The sequence below is a fragment of the Mytilus californianus genome, unplaced genomic scaffold (assembly GCF_021869535.1).
Source record: "Mytilus californianus isolate M0D057914Y unplaced genomic scaffold, xbMytCali1.0.p SCAF_1, whole genome shotgun sequence".
In the NCBI taxonomy this organism is placed as follows: Eukaryota; Metazoa; Mollusca; class Bivalvia; order Mytilida; family Mytilidae; genus Mytilus; species Mytilus californianus.
The window spans coordinates 136715440-136740246 of NW_026262581.1; the positions used below are offsets into that span (position 1 = coordinate 136715440).

The following is a 24807-nucleotide window of genomic DNA, read 5'->3' on the forward strand; positions in this document are numbered from 1 at the left end:
TTCAAATTTATTTAACTTTTATTTTCATCATTTCATGTGATAACGATTCAACCTTCATCAGAAGATCTGAACACAAGTACTACCACATATATATATCATAATATATATAATATTTATATAAGCCGATATCGACCTATCACAGGCAATTCACCCCTCCTGAACCTCAGCACCACACCCTATGAGGTAAAAATGATTATGATTTGGTAAGGATTTGAGTGTAATGTCTCCATATAACATGACAGAATTTGAGGCCCAGGAGGGGTTGTCATAAAAAAATAATAAACTGATACTGGCAGTGTCACCTGTTGCACCAAATATAATGTCATGATTTTACAGGTAAATGAGGTCACCAGGTGTATTTGTCTTAAATCATCTATGTATTACTGTATTGTCCAAAACTTTACTATTGATGGATAAGGCATATAAATCACATATATTTAATTTTTTTTAATAACAAGTGTAAATGTATTCTGTTTTAAGTTTTAAGAAAATTCCTGATTTTTATCATTTAAAATGGAAAAAAATGCAAGAAACTATATATCATCCAGTCATCCTATGAAAGTCTGTTTTGTAGATTTAAGTACATACATTCAATTTTTAAAATCATTCATTCATTCAAATTCTGGAAAAAAGATGGACAAATCATCCCTGATTAAAGGGATATAAGTAATATGGGTGAACACTAAAAACACAAAAAAAATATTATTATATAGTTGTAATTTTTGACACTTTCTATATATTTTGCATGTTGAACAATAAGTTAACAACCCAAATGAAGATCTTGTGGTTAAATTCATTCTGGATCAAACTCTATTTTCCTCAATTAAGTGTTAACAAATTTTACTATTTCTTATTTTTCCCCACATTAATGAATTTTCAGTATTCAAGAATAACAATCTGTGTCATTATTTGCTTAAAAGAAAAGAGAATTGTTCACATGTATTGCTAACTCCCACTAACAGCACCAAAACACAACTTGCGCACACTTACACAAAACCCATATACACTACACATCACTCATACACATCCAAACATATGATAACAATACATTTTAGTACAAATAAATATGTTTAAAGCTTTTGCACCATGGTAAATCAAATTTATTGTAGCACTAAACATAAGAATGATACTGACCAATATCATAGCACTTAATTTATATGTAAAAGTTATCTAATGCAATAAAATTGATCTAAATTCACACTGTGCTTTGAACATGAATAGTAAATTGTTGATCTGATTCAAATATTCAACCAACTTTTTTTAATAAAATTGATCAATGCGATACAAATACTTTTGTACTGCCCCCTCTCCCCAAAAAAAGTGTCAATAAATTAAATTTTCCATCATCATTTGAAATATTTGTGTAAAAACTTTGTTAATACCATAAGGCTTTTTCTGCTATAATTATCTGAAATTTCCCTAATTAAAGCTTTTAAGAGTTCTAATAATTTCATTTTTAGAAATTGAAAGTATAAAGTGTGCATTTCAAAATATTTTGAGTTAGTAAGTAAAGGATTTACAGAAGGATTTCATATTTCTACCCTGATGGGGACTAACAACAGCGCCTGAGTTACAATTATTTCATCTTTGGCTTTCTAACAACATGAAAAAAAACCCAATGCCATGTGGAAATTATGTCATTAATTTTATATTTCTTTTCTATCAATTATTTTACTGTTATTTTGAGTTAGCTTTTAAAATCATTGACCTGGAATGTTTTTTTATGAAAAATAAAAAAAAAATTTAAATTCTAAATACAATCCATTTTATAAGTTTTGCCTTCAATGCTTTAACGAATTTCTGTTCACCAACTCATTAAAATACAATTACTATATTTGAATAGAAGATTCCATGCCCTTTAATTCTTAAATTGAATAAGCTTCTATAGCCTTAGTCCTAAAGTTGAATAAAAGTTCATTGCCTTTAATCCTAAAGATGAATAAGCTTCCATAGCCTTTAATAAAAAAAATTGAATTAGCTTTCATAGCCTTTAATCCAAAAATTGAATAAGCTTTCATAGCCTTAAATCCATAAGCTCAAAATAAACAAAGATTGAATATACATTTGATGTTTTAAATAATGTAAAATATATGACAAATTTTCGCATGGCATTAAATGAATGAGCTTTGGACAAAGTTGGAAACTTTTTACCATCATCTACAACAACAGTATATGATATGTACAATGAAAGAACATCAGGCTTTCATGGAAAGTGACTAACCCATCTACTGACAGATAGATTTTTTCCAAAATTCTAGAAATAATATTATGTACCCTGAGCTCATCTACACATGTCTATGTCAGCTTGAGGTATGGAAATAATGCTGAATAATTTCTAATACTAACACTGTTGAATTTCTTCTCCATTCAAATGATATACAATGAATAACAATAAAATGTTACGAGATTTAATCTCAATAATGTAAATGATGGTAAACATTCAACAATCAACAGATATTCAACAATTATTTTACATCACTAACATATTTACAAATTATAATAATTAGCTAATTACAATATCTTACAAAACAAGAAATCTGTACATCAGTAACATAAAAACAATGCTTAACATTTAAATAAACAAGAGTAACTTCCCCTTGTTCAATACAAATAAATACTAAATCACAACTCGGCCCTGAAGAGGATGAAGAATAAATCCCGTGAGAGAATACCCGTAGTCAGCCGTCCCATCTTCTGATTGATACAAACATTGTTCCTGAGTGATAACTGGCCTTTAGCCGCCATTTACAAATGTTTTTGTGTCATGGATGATCAAACACTCACACACAGGCAGCCATACGCACAACCATAAAATACTGTATAAATAATAAATAGCACCATCACATTTCTAGAAGAATTTAAGTCTGAAATGAAAAGAAAAGATTTACTTTAAAGTTAGTTTTAAAATATGTATATTTACAATCATTCATAACTACAGTGCTGAATACAGGATGTTTAAAATGTAAATACTTTATTTCTTTAAATTTTTTTAGTACAATGTGTGCTTTTCTTTGTTTAAAAGATTAAATAAATAATTAAAAAGTCAAAACAAAATTCTGCATATCTGCAGTTTAAGCTAATATAGAATGATCTGACTAAAATAGCTTAATCGGGCTATACAAAATTATCTCCCTTGGCATTTTAAAAATAAATGAAGAATGACACAGATGCCCTGCTAGTAAATATGCAAATTCTACAATTTTTCAATTTACAAAGGGACATAACTCAAGACTTGGGAAAGTGACACCACCCAAATTCGAATTTGATTTGTGTTTGGTGGTATTAAGCATTGTGTATAAGTTTCATAACATTTGGTTGAGGCAAACTATAGTTAGATTGCGGAAATGGTAAAATTTAGCAATTTTTCCATTTTTAAAGGGGCATAGCTCGAGAACGGTGCAAATTCAAACTTGATCTGTGTTTGGTGGTAATAAGCATTGTCTATAAGTTTCATAACATTTGGTTGAAGCAAACTAAAGTTAGAGAATAGAAACTTATTTTGGAACGAACGAACATACTGCAAGATGGACAAGAATAAAACTTAATGCCCACTCGACTGTGGCAAGGGCATAAAAAATGAAATTTCAGTGTCTCACTTATCTACTATTTTGTAGACATAATAGGAAAGAGCTTATTATATTGCAATAATTTTTGACTGTAAATTGTTAAATTCACGATAAAAGTTAAAATTTGATACCTAAATATTCAGATTTCTTTCTTCATTATGCCTGTAAAGTTTTAGATTGTATTTCCAAGTATTTTTGCAGATATTGAAATTTTATTTGACAAGTGTCAAATAGAGATAATAATCAAGCTATACAAACTCCATCTATGGAAATAACAGACCTGAAAAAGTGTATGTTTTTCTATATTATGTATTCTTTTCCATAACATTTTAACAATCAATTACATGTGTTAGCTTACCTGCTAGGAATTTGAACAAGAGTCTGAGTCTGAACTGTCCAATTCTTTCCGCCGTTTACTTTTGTAAACATGATCATGATCTACACTTTGAACTGAACCTAAAAATGCAAAAAAAATACTTAGAATTACAAAATAATGTATGTTATAAATTGTCTACCTTGTAAGAAATAGTATCATTTTGAATTGTTTTACTATGATATATAATTTCTTTCATTCAATTTGTTCTGTTATACTTAATTGGAAAGAGAATAAGCATGAAAGACAGTGAAACTATGTGACAAACACTTCTTATCTCCCTTTGATAGTAATTTTCTATTTACCTGGAATAGGAGTATGAACTTCCACTTTAACTGTTGCATGAGCTGTTACCCTGGTAACATGTGTTGATTGAGGTGTTGATGATACAGAGGCTGGTGGTGTAGTCTAAAATTAAAGAAAATTTATTAATTTTTTTTAACACAATTTTATAAATGGATGAATAAAACTGAAAAAAAAACAACAAAGGTTTATTTGATTTTGGATAGAGAAATCAACATTTTCATTGATATGGGATAAGATAAGAATGAATGAAACTTGACAAAATTGATACTGACAAATCAATCTTTTGATGCTGTAGCACATGATCAGTTCTTCGAATATTTGATTTAAAGTATAATTACATATAATTTTGAGTTATAGTGTAATTACATATAATTTTGAATTATAGTGTAATGTCATATAAAAGTTCCAAAATCATAATATAACTCTAAGATCATAGTACAGTTCTCAGACCATATCACCAGTACCACTAGGAGAATTATTACTTGTACAATTCATTGAAAACATAGAGCTACCACTGTTTGTTTTCTGTGGATAATGTGGACTGAATATCATTGGAATGACTGCTCATTCATCAAAAATAAATACCTACAATGAAACAGATCATCAAATGTGTACTTATCAGGAGCAACACAACAGGTGCCTTTAGTGGAGCAGGATCTGCTTACCCATCAAGAGAAACTGAGATCAACCCCAGTTTCTCTTCCAACTTAACAGGTTTGAATGTCCATTGGTATCTTCTGCCTCTTTTTTTACATGACCTTTTATGACCTTAAAATCCAATGTTATACTTACATGTCTACTACTGCTGTTACTGCTATGAGTCCCGCCCATTGGGACTGTTGTTGTTTCTACCACTACTTCAGGTTCTACGATTATTTCATGTGATGAATACTGTGTTGGTTCTTCTGATATTGTGGTCAGAGAAATATCAGATGGTATCCTTGGATACAGTCGCCTGCTAGGTCTACTCTTTCTGGTCTTTTTGATTGGTTTAGGTGAAGGTTCAGGAGATGGTGTAGGTATTCGATCCCCATCATCTTTTGGTCGAACCTTTAAACAACAGATTTTGTGTGATTAATGTCATTCTGACCTATACAAAAAAATCACAGTGAAATATTGAACTTTATTCCAATAGATGAAATTCATGAGCAAGAAAATTTTCTTTGAAAAGTTATTTTTTTCTTATCTATTTATTTCTCCATGTGATATTTTCCTGTTTATTCTCTTAATTTACAAATGATTTATGACATGTCTATGAAACAACATACATATCTTTTTTATTTAAAGGATCTATTTTAGATAATATTAAAAAGAAAAGATAACTAAAAAAAACAAGAAAATGCCCATAAATTAGAATATACCAAGACCTATTAAAATTATTTTTATCTCAGCTTATGTAATCATCACTTACACTATCTGCATGTAAAAAATAACCATAAAGTGTTATTAAAGTATTATTTTTTTACTGAAAAAACCTAAAATAAGGTCATGACATTTATTTGTACTTACCTCCCCTTTTGGTCCCAAAATAGACAGCAAAACAGGAAGAAGCACCAGTCCATTCAAAAGACCAATTACAACAAGACCAGCCAATACATTGAAGAAATATCTGAAAGACAAATAATATAGTATGAAACTTGATGAACTTTAACGTGTTATAGTATACAGAGTAAAGCATCTCCTGCAACAGCAGAAATGTTAACATCTACACAGAGCTAATGTTCTAACATGTTAAAGTATATAGAGTAAAGCATCTCCTGCAGAAATGTTAACATCTAGACAGAGCTAATGTTCTAACAAGTACAGCATTGCTATGCATACAACAAGGTTATTTCTGTATACCCAAAATTTTTCAAATTGTATTTGATTTTCATTATATGGTACACATATTAAGAAACAAGTTTTAAAAATAAACTAATAAATTTAGTTGAAAGCAGTTTGTTATAAAAAATAAAACTAACATTTCCAAATTCCTTCACTTGTGTACACACTGACAGTAAATACATGACCTACTGCAAGAAAACTGGATCTGATATTTTATGTTTTTTTCCATTTGATTTTATGTTTCCAATTGCTAAGCCAAGGTCACCAGTATAGAGTAACATGGCAGTGTACTAGGGGTTAATGTAGCGAGAACACATCAAATCTACATACAAATGTTTACAATAAACACTGGAGGCATATTCACTCAATGAAAGAGAAATTTATTACCAGCAACTAAATCATATGTTTGACAACCAAAACTTCTTATTAAATAGAAAATTAACCCAAATAGTGCCTCTATTCCATCAGAATTTGAAGGCAACATTTTTAAGACATTAAAAAGTGTGTTAAGAGGTAGTTTTGACATTGATAGAGACCATGAAGGTATCTAGTATAAACAGACCACACAGTTTTCTACACAGTACAATATTAAATGCCATCCAAATCGCATCATATCATGGCACATTGCCAAACGCCCTCTATCTGATTGTTGATTAAACTGAATAATTCAACTACAGATTATGAAAATACTTATGATCAGTAGACCACCCTAGTCAATGCACTACTGAATCTAAATCACTGCAAATTACATTGCATAAATATTATCTGCTTTAACATTTTTCTTAATTTGAAGACATCTAGTGGAAACCATTTAAACAATTATCTCTCTGAAAAAAGGGGGGAATGTGGTGGGATATAAAAGGCAACACTTGTTTTCTTATCTTAGTTTGACTTTTTATGAAATAAAATTCTTTACTTATATTTTCTGCACCTGTCAGAACTTTTTGCATTTAATAAACCTTATGAATCTTTATGCCTTGTTTTTATTATCATTTAGCATTATTTTTATTCATTTAGAAAACAGATAAAGAAAAAAATCTTGCAAGTGACTAAAAACTACAATTGCAGGCAGGTTTTACACTTGTTTGACATAATCGTGATTTACCTAAATAATTCAACTTTTTGTACTTTTCCTTTTTTTGTCAAAATATAGGAGTTTTCTTTTTCTGTGCAAGTTAAACCTTTTATATGGGTCAAGCCTGTCTCTGTCTGACAATGGGAGTAGTAGACTAAATGGCTTTTAATGCGACCATTGTAAAACAAGTGTTCTCCATAATTAATGTGAAGGATGAATATCCGGCGTGACCCTTCAGGGCACTGATCACCTGTGGACCAGTTGTCACAAAGTGACCACCTTGATTATATGACCTCTACAATGCAGGTGAAAATGTTGAAGAGATAAAATATTACGACTGTCATACTATGATGATCATATCTATAACATGAACATGTTAAGAGACCTGACATACATTCCACTGTCATGAAATATTAATGTAAGGCAAGAAGCAACTATGTAGAGAAAATATTTCAGTATCTCAATATATAACATCTATATTAGATCTATTCATGTATTAGAAAGTTCACAAGACAAACTGATTAATGGGAATTGCTTCAACAGTACTTAGTTTGAACATTCATACCTAAAACTTTCTAATTCTTTAAAAAAAACCAAATCAAACAAAAATCCTGTCTTCCTATATATAACAGGAGCAAACAAGAAATTTTAACCAAATAATTTCAATTATTGAATTTAGAGAAATCTACATCTGCTTAAATTATTTTTTATTTAAAGACCTGCTTATATCATAAATTTGCATGTACTGTTTAATTTTCATAAAATTAAAAGTTGATCAGCTGTACTAAACATGACCCTTAGCCAGAAACACGGTTAATAATTGTAGTCTGCAGTAATTGAGAAAACATTAATTTAATAAAAGTAAAGACCTCCAGGTATAAGCTTATGTTCAGCAGGTAGAAACAGGATAAGCCATCACATACTTTATCATCAAAACCTAACGTGCAACTTCTGCAGATGTTGAATAAACAAATTACTTTTTTGATTTGATGAAGAAACTCCCATCTGTTTAAATGCAATGTAAATTTCTGGTAATTTCATTTCCATTTTAACCTTTCCCTAACAATTTGTGTATGTGTGTGGTCCTATTCAGTCCATATCTTAACATGGTCCAGCTAAAAACATAACTTTTTTTTATATCTTCTTGATTTCCCCAATAAAAAATAAACAGTAATATTTTAGTACAAGGTAATATAAAACATTTGGTAGAAGTTTAAGTACACATAAAAAGTTCAAAGTGCTTACTTCAAAGGAAAAAATAGGTTTTTTGGACAAAATAGTTTTCTTCATTGCCTTCATTAAAAAAAATTTTTAGTATTGAATATTTATATAAATTGACCTTGTTTAAAATGTTCAGTTAAACTTAAAAATACACCTTTTCCAGAAGTTACAATAAGTGATGCCCCTTTTTTAGGCTTACCTTTTTTATTGGGGGTAACACCACCATGAGAATTGAAGATAACTTAATATAGAACTTTTGTGAGAAGAGAATACTATAGGAATCTGTTGATGAAAACAGATATATGTACATTGTACATAGTTAGAACTTAATATAGAACTTTTGTGAGAAGAGAATACTATAGGAATCTGTTGATGAAAACAGATATATGTACATTGTACATAATTAAAACTTAATATAGAACTTTTGTGAGAAGAGAATACTATAGGAATCTGTTGATGAAAACAGATATATGTACATTGTATGTAATTATACTGGATTACTATTCCTTCATTCAACATTTTGATGATTTTAATTCAATAAAAAATTAACAAGCTGAGTCATGACATATGGAGATAAGGTATTTCATATAATAGTGAAGAAAATATCAGGCTTACACTCAATTTATTATACACCATTCATGAAAGTTAACCAAATCGGGTGTTCCTATCAAATACTAGCGCCACTCAGCTTTGCGTACTGACAACAAATATTCATTCTTACTGTATTTCAATCAAATCTTAACTTTATTTAATAAAGTGACGAAAAAGTATGAAATGAAAAGATGTAACATATGGATTAGGAAATATTTGGCCGAGTTATCAGGTTAAATGGTTTAAAGTTTTATAGCTCCAGAATAAAGTGTATATGGTTGAGAAAGTTTGTAAAGAGGTTTTGGGTGGTCTGTAAGTAATTACCACTGAGCAAAATAGCCAAGGACAAGTTTGATGTTACACGCTTGGCCGATTTTGTCACAATTGTCCCTTTGTCAATCTGTACTTCCTTCACAAATGATTAGTCCAATAGAGAAAATTTTAATTAATCACATAAGCCTTCAAACATCTTAATAAAGCTTGTATGATTTCCTAATATAAGAAACTTTAATACAAGGTGCATTACTTTTTCCTTTTCTCAGAGAGAGGGTTGAAACCGAATTCAAATAATAAGACCATATGAAAGGTGTCTTTGATCCATCAAATTACCTGTGATCATTCAACAAAGAAAAAGGTAAAATTTATCCCATCATCAAAATTTTATTACACAAAAAAAAAACTTCTCAATTGAAATTTATTAGATTCCAATATAAAATGTCACAAAAAATCTGTTAATATGAACATGTAAAAATAAAAAATCTTTTCTAATATTAAGCATTAGGAGACCTCACATGCAGACACTGACAATATTTGTCACATACTATGAATATAAAGTGCAAGCTTACATATCCTACATTTATAGAAAAGACAGAAGTCCCTCTTCACCAAAATTAGTTCCCTTGTTCTAATTTTTCTGATTATCCAAGATTTCCAACAATTAAAATAAACCATGTCTTAAATTTGATAGCAGATTTACAAGTAATAAACCATTTTATTTTACAATATAAACAGCTCAAAAATACAATTCAAATATGAAAAAAGAAATATGTTTTTTTCTTCATAAGATGGAAACCCAATGAAATAAACACAAAGACGAAATCTAGAGGTCAACTTGCAACAATAAAAACACATGAACAATAAAAACACATGGACAATAAAAACACATGTTTATACAATATGTTAAGCTCTAAATGGTTTTGGGTCTAAAAATGGAATAAATTAAACAGTAACTAACCAAGATTTTGCAAATGTTTGATATTTGTCAGTAATCCTATTTAATTTATCAATAAATCATTATCATTAAAATATTACACCACTATTCCCCTTTAAAATGAAATAAAATGCTTCGCTGGGCGCAGCTTGATACGACCGCAGAGGTCGAACCCTGAACAGTTGGGGCAAGTATGGACACAACATTCAAGCTTGATACAGCTCTGAATTTGGATTGTGATTAAATATTTGACACAGCATAGGTTTCTGACACAGAAAGAATGTGGTCTAAGAACTTCAATTTTTTTAATTTACCTATTATGGTCCAATGTCCAAAATCAAAATACATGGTTAGATTCAGCATATCAAAGAACCCCATATATTCAATTTTTGTTGAAATCAAACAAAGTTTAATTTTGGACCCCAACTTGGACAAACTTGAAAACTGGTCCCATAATCAAAAATCTAAACACATGTTTAGATTCAGCATATCAAAGTACCCGAAGAATTCAATTTTTGTTAAAATCAAACTAAGTTTAATTTTGGACCCTTTGGACCTTAATGTAGACAAATTTAAAAAACGGGACCCTAAATTAAAAATCTAAAAACACAGTTAGATTTGGCATATCAAAGAACCCCAATAATTCAATTTTTGATGAAATCAAACAAAGTTTAATTTTGGACCCTTTTGACCTCAATATGAACCAATTTGATAGCGGGCCCACAAATAAAAAATCTAAATACATGGTAAGATTCAGCATATCAAAGAACCCCATATATTCAATTTTTGTTGAAATCAAACAAAGTTTAATTTTGGACCCCAATTTGGACCAACTTGAAAACTGGGCCAAAAATCTAAAATCTAAATACATGTTTAGATTCAGCATATCAAAGAACCCCATATATTCAATTTTTGTTGAAATCAAACAAAGTTTAATTTTGGACCCCAACTTGGACCAACTTGAAAACTGGGCCCATAATCAAAAATCTAAACACATGTTTAGATTCAGCATATCAAAGAACCCTAAGAATTCAATTTTTGTTAAAATCAAACTATGTTTAATTTTGGACCCTTTGGACCTTAATGTAGACAAATTTAAAAAACGGGACCCAAAATTAAAAATCTAAATACACGGTTAGATTCGGCATATCAAAGAACCCCAATAATTCAATTTTTGATGAAATCAAACAAAGTTTAATTTTGGACCCTTTGGACCTCAATGTGGACCAATTTAAAAACGGGGCCCAAAATCCAAAAACTTAATACACGGTTAGATTCAGCATATTAAAGAACCCCAAGAATTCAAGAATAAAACCCCATTGAAATTGATCAAGAAATAAGCAATTTATACGAAGTATCTTCTTTTGCACAATACTGTGCAATTGAATATTTCTTGCTATTGCGCAATACTGTACAATTGACAATTTCTTGCTATTGCGCAATATTGTGCTATTGGATATTTCTTGCTATTGCGCAATACTGTTAAATTGAAGATTTCTTGCTATTGCGCAATACTGTGCAATTGAAGATTTCTTGCTATTGTGCAATACTGTGCAATTGAAAATTTCTTGCTATTGCACAATACTTATTATATAATAATTTACACATCCTGTTTGGTGTGTATCTCCTACCATATCATTATTATTTGCTTTTAAATATAAATCAGAAATAACCAACTTAAAATGGAAAATTTTAAAAGAAAAAAAAAAGGAAAAAAAGAAAAAAAAAAAAAAAAAAAAATCCCCCTCCCCCAATTTTTTGAACCCCCTTATGATTCATCACCCCCAAACTCAATCCCAGCCTTCCCTTTGTGGTATGGTACCTTGCAGTACAATTTCAGAGAGATCCATACACTTGAACACAAGTTATTGTCTGGAAACTAGAAAAATGCTTATTTTTGGCCCCTTTTTGGCCCCCAATTCCTAAACGTTTCGGGCAATTACCCCCAAACTCAATTCCAGCTTTCCCTTTGTGATATGGAACCTTGTAGTACAATTTCAGAAATATCCAAACACTTACACACAAGTTATTGTCATGAAACTAGAAAAATGCTTGTTTTTTGCCCCTTTTTTGGCCCCTAATTCCTAAAATTTTGAGGCAATTACCCCCAAAATCAATTACAGCCTTCCCTTTGTGATATGGAACCTTGTGGTACAATGTCAGAGAGATCCATACACTTACACACAAGTTATTGTCTGAAAGTTACAAAAATGCTTATTTTTGGCCCCTTTTTGGCCCCTAATTCCTTAACTGTTGGTACCATAACCCCCAAAATCAATCCCAACCTTCCTTTTGTGGTATTGAACCTTATGGTGAAATTTCATGGAGATCCATTCACTTAAACTAAAGTTAGAGTGCGAAAACCAATGTGTCTTCGGACGACGCCGGACGACGCCGGACGACGACGACGACGACGACGACGACGACGACAACGACGACGACGACGACGACGACGCCAACGTCATACCAATATACGACCAAAAAATTTTTAATTTTTGCGGTCGTATAAAAATACTCAGAACAGATTTATGAAAAACAATATTTGGAATTTGTTGTATTACTTATAAGTTAGCTAAAACATATTTAACCTATTATTGTCACTAATGCGTTTTGATTTTGTTTGTTGATTTTTGGACAAAATAAAAAAAATAGCCCCATTTTTCTTATCTTTTTTTCATGATGGCATATGATACAATATCAAAAATAACAAATTATCATCTCATAACCACAAGTGTAATCATCCAATGGAACAGATTTTTTGAAGGATTAATTAACACTAATTAGAAATTGTATAACCTTTCTAGAAAGCAAATACAGTGAATAAATTTGATTTCTTATGTATCAGTTTCCATTTTCAATTTGTATTTCGTTGAGTATTTATTCATTATTCCACAGAAATGAGACATTTGCCTGTTTATTTAAAGACATTTATAGAACACCAAAGTCAGTGACAGTACAAGCAATGATTTCAGACCGTAAAACACAAATACAGACCTGTACCATTGATATCAGATAAAATATACTTTCCAACTATGTGATTATGTTTTAAACAGATCCAGATCATAGATATAAGAAGATGTGGTATGAGTGCCAATGAGACAACTCTCCAATTTATAAAAGTAAACCAATATAGGTCAGGGTACGGTCTTCAACACGGGGCCTTGGCTCACACCGAACAGAAAGCTATAAAGGGCCCCAAAAATTACTAGTGTAAAACCATTCAAACCAGAAAACCAACAGTCTAATCTATATAAAAAACGAGAAACGATAAACACTTATGAACCACATCAACAAACGACCATATTTTCATCAATTTTTATCATTGAAGCAGCACAAATATCTATATCAATGTAAGAATTGTAACACCACCGTTTTACATTTCATTCTGCACCATTTCATTTTTGTTTTTGTGATATTTCATTTTAAACACGAAATTTTATAAAGACCAAAAATACCACAAGGAACAAACTTTCAAATCTGCTTTAAATTCATTAAATTATTTCAGCATTTCAATCCATTTCAATCTGGCTGACCTGTTTATATATGTTTGAATGATTCATCCAAATAGTTAAAACAGGGTATTTCTTTTTCTAAAAACTAAATAAGGTAAATGAAAATGAAAACTTACTTTACAATGAATTCAAATTCTGCTCCGACAAGCATAATAATTCCCATAAAAGTAGATATAGCTCCATGTATAACTGGAGCAAGTGTGTGTTCTAACGACATTCCCATTCGCTTGTTCCGAGATCCAATTGCAGTTAAAAATCCCTGAAAAAAAAACCCCACAAAATTTATTGTATATAGTTTTGAAATTATTCTTTCAGTCTACAAAATTCAATATTTTGATACAAATACAGATATATGTATTCCTAATATTTAGATACTCTTCTTATTACGAAAATATATTTAGATATTTCTCCTTTAATTTATTAAATATTTCAAATGAAATCAAGTTTAAATATGGAAGTAAGAACTATGAAGATTTAAAATGATATTCAAAGAGTCTCAACTTACCACAGAAATATGTACTGTAAACTCAACTCCAATTCCAGCAGTAATGATTAGAATAACAGCAGGAACGGCACTGAGTTTTATATCACATAATCCCATTAATCCAAATAATTCCACAATAATCACTGTCAGGACCACAACCTGTATACAACAAACATTAAATTAGATTTGACAACAAAAACATATATTTCAAACTTTGTAAATTTTCCAAATTTTTGAGCAGACTCAATTACTTTATTTCAGAATGACAATTTCAATCTTGTCCAAAACATTTAATTCTGCCCCCACATAACAAGCCATTAACAAATAAAAAAAAATCCAATAACATCATTAATAAAGCAAAAACTCCTTCCTTAACACTCCATTTTTTTCTCAACAAATTATTTTCCTCCCAAAACTCAATGTTTGACTAAATAAAATAAATGAAATAAAGAGAATTGTACTTACAATAATACTGGCAAGCCATGGGTTCATGAGAACAACTGTGAGCACAATGAACGTAACAATGAGAATACACAGGATAGCCAGAGAGAGGTACAGTCGAAGTTTGATATACTGCTCCCAGAATGTAAATGGTATTCCATTAGGATAGTTTGGTAATCCACGGTCTGTATAAGTATCACATATTTCTCTCATTGCTTTAATTGTCTCTAGAATCGCTTCCGTTGTTGACAAGTTGCTCAAATAAAATGGAATCTGGGCATAAATCAATGGCTGAGCTTTTGGTACTGAAACAACAGATAACAGAGTATAAGATCCTTTATTAAATCTTCATAAATCAGCTGTAAAACTTAGTAAGCTTAAATTAAGTATCCCTCCTTTAACAGCACACTTATTATATTTAACATCCTAATGCACAATGCTTGTCAAAAAAAAACATAAAAAAAAACATAAATTGTCAAGTGCCTGTGTATAAGCTTACTGATGTTACAAAAATAAAGTTAATAAAAAAATGTAACTCACTTTTATGATCATATATATCATAAGAATCATGGACCCACTGGGAAGGAATTGGATGGAAGTCAGCCATTGATGCAGCATATGTCATAGCATCGTTAGATACCCATGCAGTCAGATAATTATAAAATGCTTCAGTGTTGATCACACCATCATCATTCACAAGTTTGTTCTGGAACACCTACAGTCAAAATACATTGGTATTATTATATAATTCTAACAGATAACTAATTTTCCTTAGTTACGGTTTTTCATTATCAACTGTTGAAACTGTTCATCATTTAAAACTTTCTCAATACTCTATACTATTTCAACATGTAATAATACTCAAATGTAAAAGATGTTAAAATTTGTCTTTACTTAAAATTGTATTCTGATGAATATTAAAATAAACAAAAAGTGATATTCAGTTACCTTGGTTTTGTCTGTAGGATTATCAAGATCTCCTGTCTGTAACATAAGTTTGTAACCAAGTATAGCTTTGTCTGAGGCATTGTAGTACCAACCATCAGCATGTATCCTCCTCTCCGACACCTCTCTCTCAAAAACTACCTGGATATCTGTAAATGGATTTGAATTGATTGATCTGACTAAGGAGTTGCATATTTATTCAACATTTTAGGAACAGACATTAAATGTATTATTTCACTGTCAAATTAAATAATCTCTGTATTAAACATATTACAACAATACACACTGAAATAGTATATGAACACAGTCATAATGTGAAGAATTGCATACCTTTGAGCCAGTCTCTGAACATATCAAGCCAGAAATCTGGCATAGAGTTGTCTTGTTTCTTGATAATATTATCAACTGTTTGGAAAGCTCGGTGGTAATCTCTTAGTAGATGTTGGTTATTTGGATAATCAAAACCATCCTGAAATAAAAAATAAATAATAAAGAAAATTTTCAAAATTAAGAATACATGGATTTTATCATCTGACCCATCTCTTGTTCATATTAGTCCAACATGGACACAAATCTTATAACTTTTTTAAAAAAGCATGAAAACAAGGACGAAATAATATTAAAAGTAACATACTTTGTCTTTATCAAAGCTGAACTGTTTCATTATAAATCTTCCAAAATATCATTATCTTGACTTCAGTCATAAATCATGCATAGAAACCTTAATAAATACTAACCTTTGTAACCATATAAACATTGTAAAAACCAAAGTATTTGGACTGTGCTTTTAGAAATTTGTATTCATTTGTATCTTTTGGTACGACATCTGTCAGGTCTAGTCCATCCTTAACTTGTGCTGTTCCATAAATTCCAATAAATAAAAGTACCAAGAATCCAACAATTGTAAAAACCTGAAAAAAAGGAATTTTTACACTTTTTTGTCCCTCATTTTTCTTTAAAAATAAACCATGAAAGTCTGTAGACAGTTGTCATAAAATAGTATTAAAACTTTTACGTTTTGCAAAAAGCCTGGGTATTTCAAAAGACTACTTTTATAGATCCTCATAAAAACTATCTATTGATAATCACAAGTTCATTTAGAAGACATAAACATAAATTAAAAAATAATACATGCATCAATGAATTTCACATTAAAAGTTTTTAAGAAACAGAGCATACTTTATAAGGCATTTAATGTAAACAATTTTCTAGAGTCTTCTTGTGTTTACTGATTTTTTGTTTCATTAAAGAAAACGTAATACCTGCACCTTTGGAGTATAGATTAACAGAAAACACAATACCTGCACATTTCGATTTACAAAGCCACATGCTGCAAGTAGATTGGATTTCAAAGAAAATCTAATTGCCAAGAAACAGTAAAGGAAAAAATGCACATTTATACACAAAGTGCTGCACATTCACTTTAGTTCCTATAGTAGATTGGAAATACAGGAGCATTCTCTCTTTCTCCCTCTCCATAAATATATTCATGTATAATTATACATATGAAAACTACAGTTTTCTGTAAGTTTAGAGTATTACTCTGTAGCTTCTGACTTTTTATAATCACTTACATTGACCCATTTCTTCTGTAAAAAAGTATTACTCTGTAGCTTCTGACTTTTTATAATCACTTACCTTGACCCATTGCTTCTGTAAAAAAGTATTACTCTGTAGCTTCTGACTTTTTATAATCACTTACCTTGACCCATTTTTTCTGTAAAAAAGTATTACTCTGTAGCTTCTGACTTTTTATAATCACTTACCTTGACCCATTTCTTCTGTAAAAAAGGAATATAATGTTGTTTTGCCAGTGAGGTAAAGGTTGCTGTCAGACATTTCTTCTGAGCCATGGCAAATGTTTGGTGGCATGAGATCCCCTCTTCTGGAGTAAGACATTGTCTTGACGATGAACTGGTGGTTTCTATAATTACATTTACTTTCATGGTTAGTGTTGAAATTTAACAGAACACAGCTACATTTTTAGCATGTAATAACTATATTGTATTTATGTATATTTCATTAGTACACATTAAAAGTGCATATTGTAATTGTGTACTTCTATGTGAAATATTAAAATAACTATAATCATAAATTCTTAATAAAACAATCGTGGTATAAATGAATCATTTCTTCTGTCACTAGGATTTAATAATATATTGTTTGTAAGGTGCACTTTTATAACCTGACAAGTTCCAGCTGACAGTTGTACTATTAAACATTTGTAATACTAGACTACATGAGTAAAAATAATAAAGATCTCACATTGACAGGTACAAAAACGTTGAGAACTAGTAAAACTGGTATTTATTTTAAAATAAGAAGACAGAAAATCACAGTAAATAGGCATAAATTTGAACATACCTGTAGCTAGTTGTCCTCTTGGTACAAAGACACCTTCATTAGGGGCTAGACTTGTTACTGTATGTATACCATCAGGAGCAGTCTGGGTAACAGTGTTGTGAAGTGCTGATGAAGCATAACTGGGGGGAGGACTAGGACTGTACTGGGGTGGACTGTAACTTGGTGGCGGGCTTTGGTCACGGGACTGGAAGTCATGCTGTGGTTGTAACTGCATTACCAAGTTTCTGGTATCAGCAAAACTAAAATAAAAAGTTCAAAATCAACAACTTGCAATTCATAGGACTTTTGATTTATTCAATGAAGCACCAAAAAGATATTCAAATAAACTTTGATATTACTTTTTTCTTTTTTTATGTTAATTAAAATGAAATTAACTCTTTGGATTTTCTGGATTTTGATTGTACACAAGGAATATAGATAATAAACTGACCTTTGAAAGCAACAGAAGATGTCGATTCTTTTGTCATCTTTTCTTTGGAGATCCATGCTACATATAGCAGGATAGACTAGAACTATTGAGGCTAAATTAAACAGGATCAAAATAGCTGCCTGTAATACAAATAGTATCAAGTCAAAAAGGACAACACCACAGATTAACATACAAACGTGTAATTAGCTAGGTATCTATCCATTGTTCATTAATTAATCCAATGTTTTGGTGGGTTAAATAAATTATCCAGATACTGAAAAAGAGTCAGAGAGACGTAATACAAACTCGAAAAAATAAAATCAAATTAACTTCAAATATTTTGTTATCAGAAGTCTAATTTTTTTATCTGTTTAAATCAGTAAAACTAACTGAGTATTTCCAACCAAACAATTCTTGCTAAAAAAGATAAAGATTATATAATCAAATGTTAGTTTATTGTTCACCTACCTGTAAAGAGAATGCCCTCAAGGCAGGAATTGGTATGATAGCTGCTGTAAAGAAAGCCAGCATATTGTTGAAGGATGTCAGTAAAATTGTCACACCAGTTCTCTTTAAACATTCCCCTGTTTGCTCCTGCAAATGGAAATATTCAAATCAATTAAACTAAATATTCGTATTGAGAAAAATTTATTCCAAAGTAATAGTAATATTTTTGATAATTGCATCATAAGGATGACTTGGAACTGAATGTGAATGTACCAAATTAACTGTAAATTCCGAATAATTCATCTTCACTAGCAATCACTCTACACATATCTTGTACTTACACTTAATGGAATATTTTTCTTTTCAGCGTTTTCAGAATATGTATGAGCAATGAGGAACATATCATCCACACCTAATCCCAGTGCTAGAAATGGTATGATCTGTGTAGTGGCTGCATTGAATGGTATCCCTAGAACACAGCAGATTCCGAGCCCAGCCGCTACAGATAAAGCTATCAGCAGTACCCCAGCAATCCCTATACCACTCTGTGATTGCACTGCATTGTTCCATTTCAACAAAGATACACAGGCATATATAATCTGTAATATAAAACATGTTCCTGGTTAGGTTAATTAATATATTGAGAAAAATAGATACTGTGGATGTCTGACAGAAATTTTACAATTTATACAGAATTCATATTTTCTTTCCATGTGTTATGGAATAGATATATATAATCTAAGTAAATTAAGAATTTTGAAAAAAAACCCCAAATAATCTGATGTCTGCTCTGCTTGAATGTTCTTTATCAGGTATCCTTGAGTCCAATAGTTTGGAAAGCCAGAAATATCAATGTCTGACAGCACAAGAGTCTAAACAGCCTAAACTGTCTACAGTTATATTTGCCTGAAGGAGTTGCAACTTTTTGTACAGTTACATAATTTTAAACTGGAAATATAATTTCAAATCATGTCAATATCACAGAACTGACTACAGGGAAGATGGTACACTCAATGAACCTGTCATATTTGTTTTCTGTGATATATAGGTTGATTAAACTGAAAATAATGGACTTTATCTGTTTATGAATACATTCCCTATTTGGTTTGAAAATTTCTTTTCAATGGTTGATTTTGTATGCATTTCATGTGTTTTTCACTATTAAACTTACCATAAGTATGTAACCAACTTACCATAAGTATGTAACCAACTTACCATAAGTATGTAACCAACTTACCATAAGTATGTAACCAACTTACCATGAGTATGTAACCAACTTACCATAAGTATGTAACCAACTTACCATGAGTATATAACCAACTTACCATAAGTATGTAACCAACTTACCATAAGTATGTAACCAAATGCCACTCTCACAACACTAATACCAGAAAACTCTGTCATCATGTCCAGTAGTGAGGTAGTAGCAAACGCATACACAGAATCAGACGTGTTCTGGGCTCCGGTCATACCAGATACAACCTAAAGCAAAACAAGTCATATAATGTCAGGTGTTAATTTAAATTTTGGTGACACTGCAAAAAAAATTTGTTAATACTCCACAGAAGTGTGAACAAATATGGATATACAGCATAAGCGAAAAAATATACTACTAAAATTCATCTACAATATATCATATAAAACTCATTATATTGTTATATACACACAAATACAAAACCACATTCCCCATAAACTAAATGATGAAAGAGGAGGAATTTGTGAAATCTAATGACAAATTTATACATAAAGTATATTTTTGTATTCTTTGACAGTTATTGCAGAAGACCCAAGCTATATCCATCCATTAAAAAGATATCAACATTCAATATTTACAACTGTTTTTTTAACTATAACATGGATGTCTTAAAGAGGGATACATACTTCTATAAACTTTCTTTGCCAAGTTTCCAAGACCTGCTTGGCTTTATCTTGGCTCCATTCAATACTGTGTACTTTGTAGTCATCCTGCCAGAACTCATACAGAGATTTCTCTGCCATTAACTGGACAACTGACTGCATTGCTTCAGCTCTGTAACATAAAGTACATATTAAAGTTACTTGGACAACTGACTGCATTACTTCATCTCTGTAACATAAAGTACATGTTAAAGTTACTTGGACAACTGACTGCATTGCTACAGCTCTGTAACATAAAGTACATATTAAAGTTACTTGGACAACATAGACTGCATTGCTTCAGCTCTGCAACACAGAATAAAGTACATATTAAAATCTTTACAATTTTTCATCCAAAGAATTTACCATTGGTTGGAAGTTAAGCCCACCTAGTCAAGATGCTTTGGTCGCATTTTTTGGGGGAACTATTTAAATTACCATGTATATGAGATTTTTTTTTTAGTATCAAATCCATGACTGGTGTTTAAATGGATTATAAAACTGAAAAGTTTTATTTAGTGTTCATCATTTTTATCTTTTGAATATTTACACACATTTAATATATGTAATACTTTCTATTCAAGTCAGGATTTTTTTCAATTCCTAATACTGATGAAAGTATTTTGATAAAAATAAACTGATAGAGTGGGTCAATGTAAAATAAGTTAGGCTATACTTTAGAATGAATTTGTATAGAGAATTGGCAAGAGACAATTGTACTGATTACCCAATAGAAAAAACTCATCCTTTATAGATACTGTCACCTATACAATGTGACCATCAACCTACTGACAACGGTAATCACTTAAATCATTTTCAACTATCTGACCCATTTTAAGTTTATTCAAAAAACTTTCTATTCAACTAAAAAATTCCATAGCGAAAATATTTACATATATTTTCAGTGTAAGGGTAAAGAGAACATAAATCTAGATTGTTGATGTAAACAATGAACACTAAAATCAAACCTATATTTTCATTACATGGTTTTTCTTTTTGAAACACTTACAATTTTTGGCAAGGATATTCACTCTTTCTGTAACAACAAGTTACATTTTTTTGCCAAAATCAATAAAACTGTTGACCTCATTTGTCTATCTTGACCTACCTGACAATATGGCCAGTTTTATTTTTCTTTGCCCCTCCAACTATTAAATCTTCATGCCACTGCATTAAATTTTCAGCAAATCCAGTGCATCCATTAGTTAATTCAGCTCCAATGTCTGGGATCTAAAATAACATACTTTACATTTCTATCATGCCATATTTCAGTTTTATCACTAAAATGTACCACTAGGATAATTTTATTTAAAAAAAAAAATACATTAAGAGACCACATGAGGGTTATGTTTTTGTGATAGGTTAAGCCATTTCTTTTCCATATTTCATGGTATGACAAAATTAAACTTACTAAATGCACTATCAATTACATTACTTCATTCAAGAAACTTAGCATGACTTGCAATTTGAAAAATATTAAAAATTATAGTTCTATTTAAAAAGTTGATATTGAGCTTATTAAAATTGACACCAATATAAATTCTTTTTATAAGATTATGAATTTGTCTTTCATAAAACGAGAGCTTTTCATCTAAGATTTGTTCTTTCTTTGTTCACATATCCATTGTAAAGTAATTTTGATGAGTAAATTTTTTGGGTGTAGGTTTCATGATTTAACTAGGAGATAAAACATAGTGGTAGGTTTGACCATCTTAATTACACCCTGTGTAACATAATACCAGAGTCAATAACTTCTAAACATTCCAACTTTATACAATTGTTCACCCTTTAAAAAACATGGTGGGTGTTGAATGTACATAAAAAAGTCACAATGATCATCTATAAACCAAGGGTCGGTTCAATGTTCAAAGACTTTAACCATAAAAACATGGAAATTAAAGCCCTATTGTAAAGTAGTCTCGATAACTTTGCCTAATTAACTGTAGATCCTTACAAAGCAGAAGTCCTTATTAAAGACAACATTCAACATTGTCTAAAATATCTTTTTGATAAATGTTTTCCTTTGCACTGCCTGTTCATCATATTTCAAATTAAAACGTCTGGTATACCTGTTCTATTCAATTCAAAATATGTCACAAGGTCATAGAGGTCATTGCAACAACTACCATCAGTTACTTTATAGTCAGTGATACTAACAAATACACATGAATGGAAATGCTCTTAGATTTCACTGCATAAACAAACTCTTGCATGTCAGTATATGTGTTAGTAAATCTGTTGTGAGGGTGGTATATATTTACATACGTCATGTTGGAATACATGCATTTTGTCAGACCAATTTGTACTTGAAGGGACACAGAACCTTCTCGTAATATTTGATGAATATATCCTTAGGCAGATAAGTGATTGTTCTGGAATAACTGACCTTGATAAATCCTATTTGTTAACTTGAATTAGATGTGAAAAAAATTTGCCTTTTTTTCCTATTAACTAAACAAAAAGTGTATTTACCAAGCCAGAGTGCTTGTTAGGAGCTGAATCTGGGCACTGGGTTTCTGTCGGATCTAAACATGGTCTCTCCTGGTACCCTGTGGTAATACCAGCCTGCAATAAATATTCAACCTTTTTTTAAGTCTGACAAAACATATGTAACTTAGTTCTGAAACAGAATTATTCTACTAATAAACAGTGTTTGGGATGCATTGTAATTCAAATATTCCAAAGGCTAACTGAAAAAAAATAATGATTATTGCAACTAAGATGAACTACATACAAGACTATCTGTAACTGAAGTACTGTTGAAGATTAAACTTGTTTAGTTCATTATTTTATCTATCTATTCTGTCATTTTTTTACCTTGCAGAATGTTGATTAGGGCATGCATGTAGCTTGTACTACTATTAAAATAAATGAAATCTTTGAAGTGCAAATGTATGAAAAAGTGACATTAAGGTGACCACAATTTACAGTAAGCAATTCTATGTGTGTGGTTGATTGATAAGTTTTCACAAGCGATTTGTCATCGCTTCCACATTATGTAACAAAATGACTTTAAATGTTGGTAATTTGTTACCCCACAGTAACATAGTACAAAAACATATCAATAATAAAATTTATTAATAAAATGCACGAATTGAGACTCTTTATTCAGATCAAACATATTAAAGAGGTAAATGACAGCATGAACGAAGATATAAGGATGTCAATATCTAATTAGCATAATATATATTAAACTTTGTACTTGTTGTATCCCAGATCATAAAAATTACCTCTTTCATTATTTCCTTCATCAATTCCACCTTTGGAATCATTTCTGCATTATTGTTCTCTATGTATTCTATAAGACTTTGAGGGTCTAAACTCTTCCATTTTAGAGGTGGAATAGGTCTAAAAATTAACAAAGGAAATCTATCAACAATTAGCGCATAAAACCAACTTCATATGTTTTCTCCCAAATAACTGTAAAATAATCCGCCTGTAAGCTGTGTATTTGGCAAGTTTTGAAACTGGGAATTTAAATGCTATAAACTAGATTTCCTCAAATGATTTCTGGTAATATACATCACATAATATTTAAGAGCTGCAAAAATGAGAAAATTGAATAATTTCAGCATCAAGCCAAAAATTAACACAAGTGTTTTCCTAAAACTGATTATTTGGAGTTAAGTGGTTAACTGCCATACTTTAATCATATTTTCTTGTTTCAGGGAAATTAAATATGTATTACAAATATTTACAGAAAAATAAATTATATTTCCTTCAGTTATGAGAACATATTAAGTTACAATTTAGAAATTTATTATGAAATTTATCTATGAAGAATGAATGATGTCTTTTTTTTGTGTTCTCTGATTGTTGGCTTTTTGACTCATATATCCCTTTCTTCATTTGACATTTATTCCAATGAAGATACTACATCTTTTGAATCCTTTTTTCTTAATAAAATTATATTTTAACATCTTAACTCATTCCTTATCAAGTCTATTATAATGGGAGGTAAAAAAATTTTTTTATGATATACAATAGGTAAAATGCATCTCTTTAATTTACCCCATCGCCATTCAAACGATACTTGATGATGTAACAATAGATTCCCCTTTATGGTTCAGCTATAAAATTCAGTTTACATCATAATAGGAGTTTATAACATCTGAAATAATATTTTTGTTAAATCCCTTTTGG

At 30.4% G+C, this 24807-nt stretch overlaps 1 protein-coding gene across 1 annotated transcript in view; it reads right to left on the minus strand.

Moving 5' to 3' along the window:
• The window catches only part of LOC127735798 (protein patched homolog 1-like), a 36525-nt gene continuing 11718 nt past the window's right edge, over positions 1 to 24807 (minus strand). The window contains exons 6-27 of the mRNA XM_052246166.1: positions 23895 to 24012; positions 23137 to 23229; positions 21773 to 21894; positions 20650 to 20797; positions 20116 to 20250; positions 19110 to 19367; positions 18790 to 18915; positions 18343 to 18461; positions 17913 to 18151; positions 17315 to 17472; positions 16286 to 16459; positions 15879 to 16017; positions 15552 to 15697; positions 15144 to 15318; positions 14628 to 14908; positions 14184 to 14321; positions 13795 to 13937; positions 5755 to 5854; positions 5038 to 5295; positions 4245 to 4347; positions 3925 to 4022; positions 1 to 2864 (exon numbers count right to left, since the gene is read on the minus strand). Coding sequence (XP_052102126.1) covers positions 3928 to 4022; positions 4245 to 4347; positions 5038 to 5295; positions 5755 to 5854; positions 13795 to 13937; positions 14184 to 14321; positions 14628 to 14908; positions 15144 to 15318; positions 15552 to 15697; positions 15879 to 16017; positions 16286 to 16459; positions 17315 to 17472; positions 17913 to 18151; positions 18343 to 18461; positions 18790 to 18915; positions 19110 to 19367; positions 20116 to 20250; positions 20650 to 20797; positions 21773 to 21894; positions 23137 to 23229; positions 23895 to 24012 — 3268 coding nt within the window. The 3' untranslated portion in view covers positions 1 to 2864; positions 3925 to 3927. The remainder of the gene's footprint in view (positions 2865 to 3924; positions 4023 to 4244; positions 4348 to 5037; positions 5296 to 5754; positions 5855 to 13794; positions 13938 to 14183; positions 14322 to 14627; positions 14909 to 15143; positions 15319 to 15551; positions 15698 to 15878; positions 16018 to 16285; positions 16460 to 17314; positions 17473 to 17912; positions 18152 to 18342; positions 18462 to 18789; positions 18916 to 19109; positions 19368 to 20115; positions 20251 to 20649; positions 20798 to 21772; positions 21895 to 23136; positions 23230 to 23894; positions 24013 to 24807) is intronic.